We start from the raw sequence: 20,068 nt of genomic DNA on the forward strand, positions 1-20,068 counted from the left end.
TTCACACTCGCAAACTATAAAATTATATCGGCTTTACTATGATTTAGCGAGCATTTAGAATTAGCACCTTATACTACTTTGCACTTTTTTACCTGTTTAAACAAACTGTTTCTATTTAACATATAGAAGGGTGGGGAAAGATGGGACACCTTAAGCCTTAAATACCAAAGTATCCTGATCATGTTTTAATAAACAATTAACAACGGTATATGGGAGTCGTTAGAATATAGTTTTATAATTCTTTGAATGTTCTTTGTTTACCACCAGCTGGGGCGAGAAAATAGAACGAAAAGGTGTCCCATCTCCTCCACTCTATACTGTATCTGTTTTAGTATTTAAAGAAAAGGAATTGGCTTTGTAAAGTCGTGATAATACTGCCGAATAAGTCTCTTACATTATTTTTATGATTATAATTTAATGGGGTTCCGTGAAAATAAATTTAAAAAAGTCTCGTCTGTCAAAGTGTCCCATCCTCCCCCATCCTACTATACATGTGCGGAAAAAGTCGCCCAAAGACAAAAGAGCAACTGTTCCACGAAAATAACCTTCTAATCATTTACGTGTTTAACAAGACCAACTGTTCGACAAAAAAAGGTTCCATATGACCGATTACCTGCTCAATAAGGGTAAATAAATATTACCCTCCCTTGTTTCTTTAAAAAAAATATTCGCAGAGGTGCGCGGTCAGTAAATCAGGTATATTACTACACTTGTTCAAATCGCTTAACCGATAAGCCAGTACTATCAGTCATATAGGTAAAAATCCCCCAAAAATAATTACCCAAGCACAAAGTAACATTTGGCTACAAACATGGTATAACTTGTATAAGCTGCTGCACGAGGTGTATAAAACAGAACGCACCCGTGTTACAACGACTTTCGTTTTCCAGGCCGTGAGGATAAGGTAAGTTACATACCTACATATACTACCAGTATTTCTCCAAATATTACACAGGCACGTGCAAAAAAAAAGTTTTTTTTATGTCTGATATAAAGTATAAAGTGATTTGATTTTTCTATATCTTTACTGTTATAAAACCAGACATGACCTCAATGTTTGACGTAGCTGTTTTAATGCATGACCTTGTTCAATATCACCATGAGTGTGTATTACGCTATTCAGTATTACACGTCAGTCAAATTACTATACTGTGATGACGCATATATTGCTACCCAGACACAACAGGAAAATTTTGCTGTCGCGTTTTATATTTATTTATAAATCATTTACATTCAGCTGGTTCTTCTCGCAACGTGATATTAGTAGCGTGGGGAAAGACGGAACACCTAGTACATACTAACTAGACAAACTTTTTTCAAGATTTTAAACGCGATGTGTTTTAATAAGCGCACGATTCGGTGCCAAACGCGGTAGTAATAGCACTGAAAAACGCAATAGCTTCGCCCAGAGTGTTGAATAATATTGTGCGTGTTATGTAGTATATAGTAGTAAGTAATCGTGTTCGTCAGTTGCATGCGTTGATTCGTATTAAATTAGTTTATGTCGTCATAGCCAACGGGGGTAAACACTGTGATACTCATCCTGTATTTATAGAAGCACACGGCAATATAAAAGTTACACAAACGGTACAAAACTCAGACAAAATTGGTTAGCTTAAAATGGACAGATATTAACGCATAAAGATAACGTAGGTTCAGGTAATAAACACTCTACTTTATATATATAGGTATATATAGGTCAACACAAAGTAAATTAGAAATATATATATTGTTTCCATGTTAGTGAAATGAACGATATAAATTTATAAAACAATGACGTTAAACGGTTCAATAATTGGCGTATTTTTGTATTACAAATGCTTGCGGGCAAACATAAGAGTGTAGGAATCAGCATGTGCCAACAGCTTCGTTCTACAGAAAGTAAAATTAGTTTCAATGTTGTGAATATTGTTTGTTACATACTTCACTATTTCTGTGTTGGCCTGAGCCTAAGCGAGCCCGAGCGGTGTGAATTCATAAAGGTCTGTGATAAGGTCGATTATTTCAATTTCATTACATTGCATATTATATTAATATGGAATGCAATAATAAACCAAGATAGAATACAGCTGGCGGTTATTGATTTTATTAAAGTGAAAATAATTCAAAATAATATTACGTTCATCTAATCATCTTACAGAGAAAGCTGAGCTAGTTTATACAGCATATACTGAAATGTCCCGTACCAACTTGTACTTAACCTGTCAAGGAGTTGGACTCGTTTGCGCTACGGTGTGGTTAACGGCTGCATTTCTTATTGAAAGTGAACTTCCTTTAATGTCTTGGTTTATATAGGTTAATGCGATTGCAACCATACTCAACTGCTTCGACAAAGCTTCACATTATTTAAATTCAACAAAAAGAGTGCCGGAGATTGTATTTCACATTTTGACCATATGTGGTGGAGCACCCGGCATGGCGATGTGCATGCATCCACGTCTACTTGCCCACAGAACTCAACGATTCTCGTACCAACAATCTTATTTGATTAGCGCAGCTCTGTCGTGCGTGGCACTTTATATGGTGTCGCACCCGTTTATTTAATGATTGAAGTTATATAGTCGTCGTGAAATCATTGTATACTGAGGTTGATAACCAGGGTAATTTTTTTCTAACCTACAGTAATGTGATCTTGAAAAAATATTAAATTTTGTCTTGAGGATATTTTTGAAAATGTGCTATTTTTGCTTTCATTTCTGCATTTTTTATTTGGTTTTATCATTAGGAACACATATTTCCAGGACTAGCAGCTGAAACATTTATATATTTTTAAAATCTTTTAAAAAAATTGAATAAACCTTGCTGTAAATAAACATCTTTACCAAGACCACCATTGTTGCGTCACCCGCCGGCTCTATGACGTCACGGGCAGTTCCAAAGGTGGCTGTACACAGTATCCGGCATGTGAATTCGATTGCGAAGTCGTATGCAAACCAATTACCGAGTTCCGCATGCGGCAGCGAAATCCGGATACTGTGTACAGCCACCTTAATCGATCAGCAGATTTGTGCTTTTGCTCCGTTTTTTTTGTGTACCATCAGCAGCTTATTATGTTTATTTGAAGCTAAAAATCCTGCGTTATGGTGACTGTATACACAGTATCCGGCATGCAAATTCGCTTGCGAAGTCGCATGCAAACCCATTACCGAGTTCCGCATGCGGTAGCGAAATCCGGACAAAACAGACAAAACGGACGAAGAATTCAAATCGGCTCGAAACCGTTACTGGCGGGAACAGTGACTTTAAAATAGAATATTTATGGGGAAACTCGGTTTATCTGTTGTTCATCGTTTCCTATAAACCTGTCCCATCTTACCCTCAGCCCCATATGGAAATGTGTCGGCTATTGTCGTTACATAAACATAGTTTTGGTTTCGTATTACTATATTTTATTAGCGCAAGCATGTCTATGACGGACGTGCAATTAAACAGTAAGGCAGTTAAGAAAAGAGAATACATGGTATGTAGGGTTAAGAACCAAGAGTGGTTGGTTTAAACGGTGATGTGCAACTGTCGTCTCTTCAATCTCGATTACACCTATTTTGTTCTAACCAGCAAATACACTTTCAAAAAAATGAGAATCTTCCGCATCTGTATTCATACCGGCAGAACATGCAAGCCACTGTAATAGAAAAGTAGGGAAATCATGTTTATGATTTTGAAAATAAATTGGGTTTTACAAAGCCTTACCCTTATAAAAGAAATGTATTTTAATACATACAAGCATAACAGGGTAAATTAAGATCTTTATCAATTAGAAAAAAAGCAAACAAAATAGTTATTTGATTATCCTTTTTTTATAAGACCAATGACGTTCATTACTAAAGTTGTATTAATTGATACAACAAAAAGAAGCACTATGTAATTTGCGAGATCGCTAAATTGGTAAAACTAAGCGGAGCTTTCGCAGATATATGAAAACGACGCACAGAAGTTTTACAACTGCACTTAAAATAACTTACTTGGTCTTCGAAAAGCAAAACAAGTTTTCATATATCTTCTTAGTCTGTAGCTGAATCCGCAATAGTACGAACACCTTATTGTAATCTGTTTTACAAACGTTTTATAAGTTTAATGCATTAGCATTGTGAAATTAATTATTTCGGTCATGTTTCTGCAAAACACACACATATTGTTTTCAAAGTGTACTGTATATACGATATAATCTATGAAATATTTATTTATATACTTTATATTTAATATAACGGCCCAATGTCACAGGCTTTACCAAATTCGCGACTCGATTCTGCCAATTTTTTGAGCGTTTGTACCCTATTTCAGAACACGTAAATGCTTCAATAGTCATTAAATTGCCAAACTATCAGTTACGAAGGGTTGCGTGCTGTCCCTCCTAAAGTTCTAGACTGACCGGCTTTGGTTTGAATGGCTTTTGAATTCTTAACGATGCACTTGTAGTTGAAGCTGTTGTTGTTGTTGTTGTTGGTTTTCGTACTGGTGCGGTGGTTGTCACACGTGATGTGGCGACATTTAAAGACGTCACCGATGGTGTGGTCTTAGAAGTAATGTTGGCAAGATTTCTCTCAAGTTCTTGGACAAATTCTTCAATTTCATTTCCGATAAATGGATTAACAACTATAATAACAGTAATTTAAATACAGTATATAGTAGGGTGAGAAAAGATGGGACACCTTTAGCTCATACTATTCAAGTTTTAAACAATTAACAGCGGTCTATGGAAGCCGTGAGGTTACGGTTTTATAATTCTTTACATTTTCTTTGTTTACTACCAAATGGGACAAAAAAATAAAATGAAAAGGTGTCCCATCTTCCCCCGTCCTACTATAACTTAATTTGTTTAAGTTCTTGTAAAATCTTTCTCCACATTTGTTCATCTCACATATTGCTATGAATGAATGTCACGATTTATGACGAGCTTAGAAGTTAATAATTAATGTTTACAATTACCTTCAATAGATTGTACTAAAGCTGTTACACTCAAGAAAATAATGAAGCTTACAACCATCGCAACGTACTTGGTGCCTCAACAAAGTGATTTACGTATCTGTCTCTTACCTCGAAGTAAAATATATATAAGCTATATCAGAATGCTGAAACTTTTTCTTTGAGTTATTGAACTTCTCGTCAGGTGAGCATCGTGGCAATTTTTGGAATTCACAGTTACTTATTGCTATACTTAACATACGACAGGGCAATTTACATGGGAATGTTAATTAAAACCGGATGAAATATTGAAGCTCGATATGTATGGTACTTAAAGTTTACCGAAATGAAAAACCTGTATTGCTAAATTCAAGTATTAATCATTACAGTATACAAGCCGATGGTATTACAAGGTGTTTCGTGTTTTTAACGATTATAATAACGCCTTTTAGAGTCACGAGAATACAGGTATATAATTATGTTAACATTTTGTTGAGACAGCAGTAAAGGAGAATGCACACATGAACCATCTTTATACCATATATATCGCATTGAAAGTTACGATAAGTAGTAGCATAATATTATATTAAGTATTCCTAACCAAGAATGAATATAGTTTCAAGTAATGTGATATATATAGTATAATAGGTTCCTTACCAGATCAAAGCGAAATAAAACTCCTGAGCTGGGTTGGTCATCCTGGTAATGCTGGTAATTATTTAATTAAGGAATAACCGGACAATTAAATGACCAATAAATGTTAAAACTACTTCCATGCGACACAATGTACTTTCATTTATGTTTGAGTCGGAATTTTGTACCGGCGTACGATGACAATCGGATAGTGGTTTCAAGTTTTTTTGGGTGTGTTACAGGAAACAATTTACTCAACTAGAAATTGTGGAATACGGTGCTTATCTCGAAGTGGAAGCTCGAGCAGGTGATGGTGGTCTAATTGTATGTTGAGTAATAAGCTAAACCAATGAGGTGTGTGAGGACGATTATTATTTTCTCATAACTTGGTAATAATTGCCGTCGGTTAGCGACTGTTTATTGCATGTTATGTATTCTACGAATCGTTCTTTATTTGACTGGTGGTCCATGACCTGCTCAATACGTGTATTAAGTGGGCCATGACTGGTCTAGTAAAGACTTTTACTTAAATGTAAATTCTGTAGATATGTATAATAGAGTGGGGAAGATGGGACAGATAAGCACATATTTCCAAATTCAAAGTACATGGCGGTGTTTGTTGATACCACGAATTAGTATGCTTCCTTTATTAGTTGACAACAATTCAAATAAACATGTTAAAACACACAAGGAGTTATTTAGCGATTGGCACAAGAGGTGTAACTGTGCAAATCCGAAAACACAGGTTTAAACAGTCCTTTCTTGCCATATTGCCACAGTTTTTACCATGTTATACCTATTATATTGTATGAAAATTAGTATGAAAAACTCACTATTTTTCTCCAAGTGAAATTGACTGAATTTCGAATATATAGTTTTCATATATTATCCTGATAATCAGTATTTTACATTTGAATCACGCTTGAAGTATGAACTATTAAAGTTAAAGCAAACCTTTTAAAGTTGGGCAATTAAAACCTACAAAACTACAAAGCGGGGGGAAACGGGACAAAAAACATTCATTACTAATCCAATCCTTATACATGAGTATAAGCCTTCATAGGTTATAATACATTTATAAATGTATACTTACTGTTACATCGTCGAAAATGACGACAGAAACACGCTTTGTTGGTTGCTACTCTAATGTGTTATGGAAGGAGCTCAGTTGACCGTTTTAGTAAAAGGGAAATTAATATTATGCTAATTATTTTACAACGTGCCCACTCATTAGAGCTTTATAAATTACCTAAAGCCATACATTTCTAAGGTACTAGAGTTCTACTTCAATGCAAGTATAAAACCAATATATAGGTCTGTAAAGTGTGACGGGGATTTTGAATGGAATAAATAACCTTTATACAAAACAACTTGCATTGAATGAAATAAAAAGTTTCTATAGAAAACACTTCCGCATGCATTCGTATTAAAGCCTAGCATCTATAGGCTAAGCACTTCATACCTTTTGAATTCTAGAGAGAGAGTTTAAACTATAATATTTTATCATATTCTTGCATTCAAGTATTGCATTTAAAAAAAATAAAGAAAATATGGAATCAGTTTTTCAATGCATTATTTTGTTAATGCTTGTTCGGTTTTCAGGTGGGTTGTGGTGTGGTCTTCTTATAACCTATACACTAGGGTGGGGGGAGATGGGACAATTTTTCATTCTTATTTCTCGTCCCATTTTGTAGTAAACAAAGGATACAGAATGGTTGTTATAAAAATACACCATGGATAGAACCTATAGTATAAAATATAGTATAAACTTGATTGCTGTCGTTACTTGAATTCCTCTGAAAGACTAAATTGCATACCCGTTGTGTATTGTGTTTACCAGTATACCATGCTAAATATTTGTTAAATTAAGAACTTTAGTCTAAATTGTTGAACATTTCCGGTCAGCATCCCTCTTCTGCTATCAATGTTATAGAACAGACAGCAACGTCATATGTAATGAAAATGAACCGATGAAATGCGGTCCACAGCAGGTGAGAACGAAGCGCAATATTTTTATAAAACACAAAATACAAAAGTAGTAAGCGCCAAATTTTTGCAATAATTGAGCCAATGCAATTGGTTTATCCTAACGTCATCTTTAGAAGATATAACACGAGTGGCCAATATTCTTTTGTGCACCTTGTGCTTGCTTACGTCTTCGCGAATTAAGGATTGTTCCGCCTTTCTTTTAAGAAAATGGCTGACATTTCGAAAAACCTATTAACGACCACCACAGTGAAGCATTTACAATGGTTACAGAATTGTAACCAGGTTTCGTCTGGTTTCAATGTTGGCACTTTAACCCCTATGTCACTTTTTGTAGCCAATGTGTGCTGTTGACACCGGGGTACCCCGAACAGTCCAGAAAGGATGTATAGAACAATGTCCATTGGCAGGTAGAGGAGATATGAACGAGAAAACGTGTTGGTCATGTTCCGATGATTTCTGTAACTTCGGCCCAGGACTACCAACCCCACCAGGCAATTTGTTTGTTTGTATTTTTGTCTTATTGCTCACATATTGGCCATACAGGTCATTTTTCGTCGATATATCTCATTTCTTAATTTTCGCATTTATTGTGTAAATTCTTGACTGCAATTAAATCATAGTATAGGTATGATGGGACACCTTTTCATTCTTTTTTTGCCCGTGAGTCGTTGGAATACAGTTTTTTAATTCTTTAAATGTTCTTTGTTTTGTACTAAATGGGACAAGAAAATGGAATAAAAAGGTGTCCCATCTTCCCCCACCTTACTTTATATGCCCCCCACCTTACTTTTATCATTTTGTAAAAACAAATATACAAATAATTTTACAATACAAAATAACATAGCGCACAATATTTTATGCTATTTCATTTCATACGATGCTGGGTTGGTAAAAGTCATTATAATGTAAAACTTCTCTCAATGTAGAGTAAGTCTATACTGAAAAATGCTTTGTCAGACTAAAGACAATATATAAGACAATAGGGGTCGCGCGGGTTACTCCAAGTCAGCGTTTCTTAAACCGGGGTCGGTTGTGGTCCTTAACAAAACATTAAACAACTTGTTGCCAAAAAGCTTTCGCATTAAATATAACTGATGTAATTAATTTCGCTTTTTAATAAATGAGCGCCATATTACATATTGAGGGTAAATCTGATAAGCATCTTGGGTAAAAGGGTAAAGCATACAACAGAGTTTAAGAACCACTGCTGTAAGTTAAAACATTAAAGTTTAATCAGTTCTAGTTGTCATTGGGTTACCTATATTATTTAAAATTCCTAGTGTTTAAAATCGCATGAATAATTTCGGGGAGAAAATATTAAAATTGTTTACTTTATGTGGGGTAATCCCCAGGGAATTTTTCTGTGAGCTAGAATTGTTTTCTTGTTTATTAAATATGCTGTTGCATAAAATGTTATTAGTCTACTGCATAAATCTTTAAGTAAACACGATCAACATCATTTTACTTTTTGTATAAAAAAAAGGTTACCTTTTTTGACAAAAGCATTAGTATTATATCGTTATCGTCAATAAATTATCCTCTTCATAAATTACACCACTCTATATTTATTATTTATATAGGTCTCAAAAGTGAACCGGTTGTTGTTCGTTTTAAAGCGCTAAAGTTTTCTATTTTCCACCAACCTGCCACATTCTGGGAAGCAAGATATGAATGTGCGAAAATTGGTGAAACATTAGTTTCAATTTTAAATCCGGAGACCAACTCTTTTCTGGAAACAAAGTTGCAGAACGATCCAAAACCTGGTACAAGTGGGTGCTTTAAATGTTAAACACCTTTTCATCGCTTCGCTGTTTTGATAAGGGTACCTAATAAAACTACGAGTTACAGTGTTACACGGTTGCACATATTTGGGCAAACGGTTGCACATATTTTGGTTATTTTTTATCCATAAACTCTATGCAGCCACGTCCACTAGATGTAAAATGACCATACGAGTTTAACAAACCAAGTTTGGGTCCGATACCTTGTGTGGTTTTTAAGTTATGGTTAAAAAACTAATACACGGTTGCAGATATTTCGATAACTCAAAAACCATTTGAGGTATCGGACCAAAAGTTGGTTTGTTAAATTCGTATGGTTATTTGACATCCATTGGCATGGCTGCGTAAAGTTTCTGGTTGAAATACCCAAAATATCTGCAACTGCGCGCAACCGTTTGCAGCCTGATGTTTTATTAGGGACCGTTTTGATCCCCCTAAGTGGTGGTGATTGCCGTCCCCGATTTTTGCAAGGTCATTTATTTTGTAGTTATGGTTATCTATGTGTGTTTTATGGGTATCCACTATCCATTGGGTATCATTACCATCTTAAAATTTGTGTACCTTTTTCTTCCAATAGTGGTACGTGTTGTTCATTTATTTATTATTATTGGTATAACCAATGATTTAGCTTGAAAATTTTTGCTTTAGTTGTAATTTTACGAGCATTTCACTTTTGTAAGGAATATTTCCAGGTACATCACATTTAGCATCCTAGCAGTTGGTCATATAACGGATTTACGTTTTGTCTTTCAATATGTTTTAAACAAAGTTATCTATTTCAAAGATAATTTGCTGCTGTTTTTCATGTCATGACTCGTTGCACCCCATAGTTAGCGATTCTCATTAGATAAGAATATTGTTAAATAATGTAAGTCAAAGTTATTTTTTTATCCCTATGTTGTGCCTTTGATGCAATAAATGACTCTTACTAAATCTATTTTTTGAATTGTTTACAAAGACACACATGGGGGTTATTGGATTGGAGCACAATGGATCAAAGAAAACAAAAACTGGATCTGGACAGATACTGGTCGTAAAATTAGTAATGAAAATTACGAAGCACAGTGTTCGTCATATCAAGTAAATTTTGTAATTCTTAAAATTTCTTTTTTAATAAATATTTTACTTTAACATATTGTGGTGGGCACCGTTACCAGTTTGCAAACTCTAGTTTTTTAAAACACTGTTTTAAACAACAGAAATATTATTTTGTCAAAATAACTATGCCAAACAATAGTAAACCGACTGAGATTTATAATTCGTTTTGGCTTTATTTTTAGAGATGGGCATCAGGTGAACCTACAAGGCCGATAAATCGAAATTATTGTGCTCGTATTGGTTTAGATGGTTGGTGGATCACTGAAAGTTGTGCTTATGTTGCAACAGGATTCATTTGCCAAAAAAGTAAATTTTTCACTGGTTAATCTGCGTTTTCTTTTATTGAACCAATATATTTTATACTATAGAAAAAAAGTTTGTATAATTTTTGATTAAATGCTATCTATTAACCCTTATACTTGTTAATTATAAACAATGTACTACAGGTAATAGTGGCTTAATGCAAACTACGGCATATCAAAGTCAGCTTTACACATTTCACTCAATCAAAGTCCCGCAAACAGAAGCGAGGAAAATATGTAGTGGCACTGGTAGCAAGCTTGCCAAGTTCAACAATGAAGCTGTCATGTACAAAATAATTCGATTGCTTAGTTATTGTATAAATTCGCAACAGTTTTGGATGTAAGTTATTTTTATGAATGAATTACTATAAATATAAGCAGTATAGACAAAATGTATAATAACAAAAAACTAATCACAACAGAATATTTATGATGTCCCAGACTTTTTTGTTTATTGAAATGACTTCTAATCAAAGTATTTTTACAAATGGATGCAATCATGCAATTGTAATAATGATTTGTTAAATAGAAAAGTTACAGTTTTTGTAAGTGTATTTAGTCTAGTTTATGTAAGTAAAATGTTTCTAATATTGGCAAACACCTAAAAGTACTCTTAAGCATGACAGCACAAAAGTCAAGTGCTTTGTGTCAAAAATTAGCACAACATAATATATCTTTGTGGTAAAGTTTGTATTTCATCTGTTCTTCAGGGAGCAAGAATGTGAACACAACCCTCCAGTTGACCATCGAACCAATGTAGCAATATACTCTTGTAAGACACTACAACCTTTTCTTTGTCAGCGTGGAATTGATGAACAAGGTAGATGAGTTAAGATGTCTATGGTGGAAATTACTTGATAATGTACAATGCATAAGATGAATACCTCATTTGCGTTTAGCCAAAAAAATATCGTTCCGCATCATTAAATACACATTGCATCAATTTATTTACTGTTAATACATTGGGATGTCTTATGTATAAATTACAAAATTAGTATGTTGTTCAGTGTTATGGGTGGATTATTTGTTGTTTAGTTAAAGGTATTCATTTTTGGCTCACCAGACACCATTATAAGAAATGATTACACTAACCTAACTTAATAGTTACGATTTTTGGGTGCTAGGGTTATAAGCTGTGCACTAAATCCTAGGCACCGCTTTCTGTGTTTATGATTGTTCACTGTGTTACTCACATGTCAATTGGAAAAAAATTCTGGCTGTGAGCCAAGACCAAAAGTTTTGTATATGCTAGTTTTATAAGCGTACACAGCTTGACTTTTATACAGTTACTGAATACATCATGCGTAATTCACTTGACATAAACATATTTTTTTATTTATTTAAAACAGATGTTTGCCCTGTAAATGATGAAGTTCAAAATTCAACTCAATCATCAAACTTTAAAACAACAAAAAAGCAATTTATCACAACATCTGAAACATATTCAACAAATTCAATATTAACAGTTACTCAAACTGTACAAGGAAAAACACCAAATGAACCTATTCCACCATTAAATATAACAATGCAGATTCCTAGTTGCAAAAAATGGCAAAGAATTTATCATGGGAAGTTTTACAACTTTCCAGAAGTTAAACAAGGAACATTTTCGCTATCCAATGAGAAATGTTCTTCAAGTGAGTGAAAATGTGTTGCTCTTAAATATATTGATGAGCTGCTGGTGAATTTTCATATTTACCAAATATAATAATCTTACAAACCATTATTGTTACTTAAATTAGCAAAACTCCAAAGATGAAATATAAAGGGTCATAATACTAATTATGTGTTACCCAGGATACAGCTGACTGCAGAATTTGAAAACTAGTATAGGAGCAATTACTGATAGGTTCCTTGCCTAAAGACACATACGGTCATTGCAGTAGCACTAGCAGTTTCACACTGCAAACCTGAGTTTTCAAGTTATGCTGCAAGCACATTTAATCACTCACAAACATGCTACAGAGTCAATGAAAGTAGTTAATAAATTTTATAGGTTAACTCTGACTGTTTGTTTATAAATTCATTATGTAGGTTAAGGAACTAGTTTTAACCTAATTACTTTTATAGAAAGATCTCTTGCAAGTGTATTTTGTCCAAAGACCAACAATGAAAATCCATCTTTTGATGATAATTCGTTTGCAATGTCTCCTTGTTATAAAACACTGGATTGCATTTATGAAAATGTATGTTTTATTTAAAAATACTGCCTATAGTATAAATTCGCGGTTTTCAAATTTTTTAACTTGTTTTTTTTTGTAAAACATTTTCGAACAGAAATTACTAAGAACTTGAAATTTAAATTGATGCGAACCTTGTTTCACAACAGATGTTTAATGAAAGCATGACGTATTTTTCAATTCAAGTGGTATTGTTTCCCTTTGAATCTCACTTCCTAATAACCTTTCTCTGCTCAGGTCAAATCATTCAATCGTGCGGTTCCAACTCCTGTTGAACTTAAGACACTCACAGGCGACCTAAGAGTTCTAACGTCACAACCTACTTTCATGACGCAAGATAACATTACATATGCCACCGATATCCTGAAAGTAATTAACATGATGTCACACAACAAAAGATCTACCAGTTTGGTAAAGTTTGATTTATAAAAGTGGTTATCAAACTTAGTTCGTTTTTTTTTTATTTTTTAAGCTATTTAACCGGCAAAAATCAATCAATATAGACTATATCATCACAATGTATTAATTTTATTGCTAATTTTACAGGAAAAATATAAAACAATGTTTTACACAATTTTTTTTTTGAATTATTTCAGATCACAGCTTTAATTTTGGGTGATCTACTAACCACTGCTGACCAATTGCATGATAAAGTTTCTGACTCCACAAACAACAACAATAAGTTGGAACTTGTGGAAATGGTTGAAAACTTTGCAGCAAAAATAGAATTTGATAAAAATCAAAACACATATGAATTGGAAGGAAACAATATTGCTGTGAAGGTATTTAAATGTTTATGCTCACTTTTACCAATAACTGCTGCAGCAATTAATATATTGAAATAACCATTTGTGTACTGTTTATTTGTTCTTTAATATATTATTCTATCACACATACTAAGTTGGGCAGAAAAATAATGCAATTTCTCATTAGGGTTTCAAAAGGTTTAGTCTGTGGTTCTTTGCGAAACAAAGTTATTTACTATTTTTGGTATAAAAATAAAGTTTTTAAGCTAAAAAGCTGCCATATATGACCTTTTTTTATCACACTGTTGTTCTTGTTATTTGACTGACTTCTTTCTTCATATTTCAATTTTTAGTTTTCACATTTAGTGTTCGTCTGACTAAAATCATATTATCATATACGTTAATAAATTATAGAACTATATTTCAGATTTAAAGCTGCCTAATTAGCGAGTAATAACGATTACTTTCCTGTTTGATCAAAATCACTAAAAAATGAATCCAATGCTTGTGGGGCAAGTAAACTTTAAACCATGGGAAACCGTTAGTAACACATTAAGTGGTAACTCTTGACATTGCTTTAGTTGCAAGGAAGAAATAAGTTAATAATCATAAACTTTAAAAAATAAATACAACATCATAGTTCCCTGGATAAGTATTAAATTCAGAACATTATAATTTGTTTCCACTTGATTTAACCGTTACGCCACTTTGCCCACTGCAAGGAACTGTTAAAACAGCTCTTATACTCTCTTCAATGCAATATTTGTAACTAAACACACCATAGGTCTTATAAGTGCCAAAGAACCAGATATGGTTTCATATCAACCAAATTTGAATCTTTTTAATTGAACGTGCCCATTCATACGAGCGATGATCTCTTGTATTTTAATTACTGAAATACTGAATAACAATTTGTTCTGTATTTTTTTCAGTATAAATAAATTGCAACTTATGTTTGATTTGTTTGATTTGATGCAGACTATGGATTATTATATGAAGAATTATTCAAAATTTACTGAACAATCAAAGTTTGTTTTCAAACAATCCTCATACGGAGATGTTTTATCTCAGTTGGAAATTGATCCAACTAATTTTGACCAAGTACAAAATTCAAGCAAAATAAGAATTGTGTTTGTTGGTTTTTTAAACAGTAGTTTGTTTCCTTCAAGTAATGGAAGTACTAAACAAGTAAGACTTTTTGAATATGGTTCAACCAATTTTTTTTTCTAGTGTTTTTTAAATATTGTTTCAACCTAAACATCAAACAAATAATTTATTTCCAGACAAAGTCTAATAAATAAGACACTGACTATATTTATATCCACAAAACTTTTTTATATGTTAATACAAACAGTGAATGAACGTAACTTGTTCATTCTCGAGTGATGCAGCAACATTAGTCAGTATAACAAGGGTGTTATGTTTCATACATCTCTCGGTTGCTTACAAGTTGCCATGTATGTAACTTTGGGTAATTATTTGAAGAAGGTTTTTTATTTTTCAAATGTGTGGCAACCCATATGGAAACAGCTTTAGAAATAATGGTGTGAAATCAAACCGCTTGAGTAAAATTAAATTGGCTGTATGACATGCATGCAATATCTTATGGGAAAAAGCATCTTTATCTATATATGAATTTTAACATTTAATTGTTGTGCCACTTACAATAACTATTTGCATATCCTCTTTGACTATAAAGAAATTATTTCTGCCCATTTATTTACTTTTCCAAACCAATAATATATTTTGTAACTGGTATTATTCTGTCCCTGTTTGTTTAGGTTATAAGCGCTTCTGTTTTTGATGAAAATGAAAACAAAGTAAATTCTGCAGTAAACTTTGCTTTCCAAGGAAGTGAGAAACAAGACAAGTGTAATGTGAGTTTGTTAACACTATCCTGGCAACCACAGTTGTCAAGTTTCATAACAGTAAACAAAGTCAAAATGTGTAGTAACATTGTTGAAATGCAGTTTTGCTTAATATATATACATAATTTGTGAACCTGTTATATTGCATAAGTTGACCCGGCGACTTGCAACAACAATGCCAATGTTATATTTTTTGCCTTAACTTGTCACTCATGGTTTAAAAAAGATTATTTACACGTTAGAGTCCTTTAAATTTATGTGCCAATTATTTAGTTCCCTTCTTTTTACATGCAGGACTGTTTAGTGGAAAGTTGTAGTTTCTACGATCCGCATAACCAAATATGGAAAGAAGACGGTTGCCATAGAACTCATATATCCGAAAATGATACGGTTCACTGCACATGTAATCACACAACAAGTTTTGCGGTTGTTGTGGTTAGTTTCTTCTTCTTTGTTCCATTTTTTGCTTTTAAGTTGGCATTTACTGATTAAAAAAAGAATTACATGAATGTAGTTACATCTTACATGCAATACTTGACATTCTCATGTAATTTTTTTTTGTTACCTTTAAAGTTAATATTTTTTATTTATTCTTTATGGGTGAGGTCCTTATCAAGGACCTGGGATTTAGGGCAGATTTAGATTAATACCCCAACACCCAGAAACTTTATGTGATCGTTGCCACGACACCGCATCGCAGTTTTTATCGCACTATATTTTATCCTTGTGTGCTTACTAGTTACCACACTTTTTAACTTTGTGCATGATTTTGGCTTTGATATAGCTTATAATTTGGACGACCCATTAGTGATCATTGAGTTGAAACAATGTCCGTAAAATGTCGTGCCCAAGGACATACACGTCGATCAGTATTAGTATCGCTGTCAAGCATCAGACCGGGGACACTTTGGTTTTGATGCAGACGCCTAAACCACTGAGCCATGGCGGCAGACATAAAAAGTTAATATCTGTAAATCCTATAATTTGTGCCAAAACTATCCTACAATGAATCGTTTGTTTATTGTAGAGAATGAAGCAAGGACGTGCTCACTATGTGCTTGATGTTGTGAGCAAGATTGGATTATTCATCTGTATTGTTTGTTTCACAATGACTGTGATTCTCTTTTTTATATTGCCGTAAGCATCACATTAGATCTATGTTAATTATTTTTTAGGTTTGGATTATTATATTGCCTATTTCATTATAGGAAATTTAACTTTCAACTTTATATACAGCTGGAACAAAACGGATAACTGTCACATAAAAAAACATTAACATGAATTTGTTGCGTGTTTCTGGTAACTGCCAACCCATCAGTAACAACTAGGTTGGAGAAATAATGGTCTTACCCATGGACACACATGCCCTAAATAGTGGCAGCATTTGGTTAGAGCGCATACCTTAATAAAGGAATGCGCTCTAACCACAGTGTTATAACTCCTGTTTTATACTAACTGTGTTTTATATTATTTGCTTGTACAGAGAACTTCAGCGTATTCGATCATCTGGTGCTCATGTGAGCTTATGTATTTGTCTCATACTCGCGTACATTGCTTTTCTTGCTGGGGTAGAAAGGACTAACAACCGAATTCTCTGTGTTACAGTAGCGGCATCAATCCATTATTTCCTTATTGCAGCTTGGGGTTGGATGGCTGTAGAAAGCATCACAATGTACAGGTACACCACTAGTGGTAATGCTTCTGTATTAAATTGTATTGTTTAGATTAGTACCAAACTTTACAAACCTAATGTTAATTTTTACACACATTAGGATGAGTAAATAATATTACATAAATTATTCTAACCAGGTTGGGTAACTCCAAGAGTTATAACACAAATATGTTTTATACATCTTGTGTCCGCTTATGATTTACCAAAAATGCAGCTTTAAGGTTGATTTGTTTGCAATGATTAGAACAAATAATTGGGGCAGCTAGGTTGGGGCAATTAGCTTTAAGCATCTTGCCCAAAGGATCATATAACTATAGTTTTAGCAGCATTAGGTGCGGTACCGATTTTCCATTTGTTAATGTAAAAACCTACAGCATATAGTTGGTCTCTTATAAATACTTTAATTGGTTTTAACTTTTAGCAACAGAGGGCTTTCTAGTTTCCATTTTGACTAAGAAGTAAAAAGTCTCAAAAATCAAGAAAGTTAAAGAACATTTAGTTATCAGAAACAAAAAATAACCAAATATGAAATTTTGGTAAAGATAATCCTTAAATAATTTTTAGTCTATTAGTTTTGTCTGTTTTAAACTACAATGTTTATGTTTGCTTAGCTAAAAGTAAATTAATATTTTTTTTCTAGAATGTTTGTAAATATGTTTGAAAGGCAATCTATGTTGTCTTGTCGTAAAATGGTGTTGATCGTCCACTCTTTATCTGCATTAGTTGTGGCTGGTACAATCACTGCTTCTTATTTTAATCAAAGGAGAAAAATATTTTACATTGGTGAGAATAAAGCATAGCTGATTGTCAAATGTGTTTTTTTGGTAAAGTTGCCTAAGGTATCACTTTTTGCACAGTGTTTATAATAAAATGCATTTCTTTATAGCAGTTCATAACATCAAAATAAATTTCTGGCACTTTTTTTGTTTTAACATTAGGTTTATGATTAAATAAGTTTTTACAAATTAAAAGAAACTCCTAATCCTATGCAATCTTCAGACTGGTTTATGTTGTATTTAAATCTTAGTAACAAAGTATTTTACAGAAAACTCTTCCACACAAGATGTTTGGAGTGGTTACATAGGAGACCAATATTGTTGGTTAGTTGGTCCTTGTTTGTACTTTGGTTTTCTTCTTATTGTTGGTGTTATTCTGCTGGCAAATATGATTGTGGCGTTCCTTGTCATCAAAGCTATAACTTGGGGCAGATCTAAAGTAAGTTTGTAGTTTAATTAGTAAAGTCAATGTTGAATATCTAAATGAATAAATAGTTGTAACTTTATTCTGGCAAGGCTGGAAAACGGCAGTCATTAGAACATAGGTGTATTGTTTTATACACCTCGGGTAGCTTGCGAGTTGTCATGTATATATGTGTTTTGCTGTATGGCTGAAAATTTAGAAACCCAAAAGTGTCTACTTGGTTGGAGCAACTGCCATTAAGCGCAAAAACACATTTCTGACCAAGGACACATATTCACACAATCAATAAGCCATAGGTTCCAGACAGGCATAGTAACCACTGTGCTATGGCACCAGACATGGTATTGTGTCTTAGTTTTGTGTACAGTTGAAGTAAATCGAAGTACAAAACTATAAAATGGGGTGTTTGTCGACCATGTAACATTTGTTCTGGGGGAAGTTAAACACTTCATCTTAAATTATACGGGTTCCAGGCTTTACTGCCCCCTGGTTGCATGCTTCTACCATTGTTGAAGTATGTGTCCTGGACATCACATGTAAACGAATTGTTCCAACTAAGCTGACCCTTATGGGGTGTCTAGATTGTCGGAAAAAAATAAAGATAAACAATTAATTAACCGCAAATTTAGAAATTTGGTAAGCGGGCACGATGTGTAAAACAGAAAAGCCATCTTTTAAAACTTTTCATTGGTCTGCCAAGTAAAAAAAGTGTAAGTTTTAAAATTTATATGAGTAACAAACAAGAGGCTTTTAGATAAAATTTTAATATATGTAAGTTTTCTTCTCCCATTCAAAAATTATGTTTTAAAATATTGTAGGTAGGCTTACTTTTGATATAAGTTGACTTTTTACAAATTACTAATAAAAAAATGTTATTCCTGCAACAGGAATCCATCTTTAATATAATCTTCATAAATCATTCCTCAGGTACAATCGTCCACAGAAGAACCACCAGCCATACATATATTGAGAGCTGTACTTGTTTCTGTGTTGCTTGGTATGACCTGGTTATTTGCGATTCCTGTCAGCCTTTCTAATGATGACACTGTACAACTTGTGTTTGGATGGTTTTTTGCAATTTCTACTTCAAGTCAAGTAAGCTTTGGTTAATCGAGTATTATTTTACAAGTAAATATTCTCAGTTTATTCTAGCAAAACAGGTCAACATAAGATATTTTAACATTAGTGATTATTTTATACTGTTTATTCCCCTTACCACCCTTAAACCTAATGTAACCTAGTTACGATGAAGGAAAACCACAAATCGTATTTCTTAAGTGCATATTTTTATTTAAAAAAAAACTTTACCCAACTTTATCAATAGGGTTCGAACTTTTTAAAATGGCATAATATCCTAAAATAAAACAGAAAAACTTAGATTTCCTAAATGCTTAAGGCATGAAAAATAAGGCATTAAATTGTGCTACATTAATGAATGAATGAATGTAACTTACTTTATTCTCGCGTGGCTGGAAAACGTCAGTCGTTATAACACGGGTGTTTCAAACACCTCGTGCCAGCTTACGAGTTACCTTGTATGTTACTTGTGGGTGATTATTTTTTTGGATTTTTTTATGTATTGCTGATAATTTGGACAACCCATTAGTGACCACTGGGTTGGAGCAATTGTTGTTAAGTGTCTTGCCCAAGGACACATACGCCCGACAACGGTAACAACGACGAGTCTTGAACCCATT

At 33.4% G+C, this 20,068-nt stretch overlaps 2 protein-coding genes and 1 long non-coding RNA gene across 6 annotated transcripts in view; 2 read left to right on the top strand and 1 right to left on the bottom strand.

Moving 5' to 3' along the window:
• The first annotated feature begins 1,547 nt into the window (after positions 1–1,547).
• On the top strand, positions 1,548–2,833 carry LOC108950785. 2 transcript variants are annotated; one of them, XR_003397303.1, is made up of 2 exons: positions 1,548–1,659; positions 2,296–2,833. It is a non-coding gene; the product is annotated as an uncharacterized LOC108950785 (long non-coding RNA). The 2 variants fall into 2 exon arrangements; XR_003397302.1 differs by lacking the exon at positions 1,548–1,659 and adding an exon at positions 1,994–2,232.
• Positions 2,834–2,924: 91 nt separating this feature from the next.
• On the bottom strand, positions 2,925–5,362 carry LOC100176241. Its single transcript, XM_002130209.2, has 4 exons — positions 4,927–5,362; positions 4,370–4,593; positions 3,963–4,047; positions 2,925–3,622 (listed from the first exon to the last, which is right to left on the bottom strand). Exons 1-4 carry the CDS (start codon positions 4,982–4,984, stop codon positions 3,567–3,569), a joined length of 423 nt encoding a protein of 140 aa, XP_002130245.1. The 5' UTR covers positions 4,985–5,362; the 3' UTR covers positions 2,925–3,566.
• A 1,480-nt stretch (positions 5,363–6,842) lies between these two features.
• The window catches only part of LOC100179284 (adhesion G-protein coupled receptor G7-like), a 14,683-nt gene continuing 1,457 nt past the window's right edge, over positions 6,843–20,068 (top strand). The window contains exons 1-20 of one of the 3 annotated variants that reach the window (XM_026839797.1): positions 6,843–7,137; positions 7,441–7,526; positions 7,859–8,015; positions 9,105–9,287; positions 10,264–10,385; positions 10,586–10,709; positions 10,850–11,045; positions 11,416–11,525; positions 12,055–12,342; positions 12,776–12,891; positions 13,123–13,296; positions 13,482–13,667; positions 14,610–14,819; positions 15,413–15,508; positions 15,794–15,934; positions 16,527–16,636; positions 16,983–17,177; positions 17,812–17,954; positions 18,217–18,386; positions 19,299–19,466. In XM_026839797.1, the coding sequence (XP_026695598.1) occupies positions 7,086–7,137; positions 7,441–7,526; positions 7,859–8,015; positions 9,105–9,287; positions 10,264–10,385; positions 10,586–10,709; positions 10,850–11,045; positions 11,416–11,525; positions 12,055–12,342; positions 12,776–12,891; positions 13,123–13,296; positions 13,482–13,667; positions 14,610–14,819; positions 15,413–15,508; positions 15,794–15,934; positions 16,527–16,636; positions 16,983–17,177; positions 17,812–17,954; positions 18,217–18,386; positions 19,299–19,466 (3,027 nt within the window). In that variant the 5' untranslated portion in view covers positions 6,843–7,085. Of the gene's footprint in view, positions 7,138–7,440; positions 7,527–7,858; positions 8,016–9,104; positions 9,347–10,263; positions 10,386–10,585; positions 10,710–10,849; positions 11,046–11,415; positions 11,526–12,054; positions 12,343–12,775; positions 12,892–13,122; positions 13,297–13,481; positions 13,668–14,609; positions 14,820–15,412; positions 15,509–15,793; positions 15,935–16,526; positions 16,637–16,982; positions 17,178–17,811; positions 17,955–18,216; positions 18,387–19,298; positions 19,467–20,068 lie in introns of those variants that run through there. The other 2 variants (XM_026839796.1, XM_026839798.1) reach the window with 2 other exon arrangements.

Source organism: Ciona intestinalis, unplaced genomic scaffold (genome assembly GCF_000224145.3).
Source record: "Ciona intestinalis unplaced genomic scaffold, KH HT000970.1, whole genome shotgun sequence".
Classification (NCBI taxonomy): domain Eukaryota; kingdom Metazoa; phylum Chordata; class Ascidiacea; order Phlebobranchia; family Cionidae; genus Ciona; species Ciona intestinalis.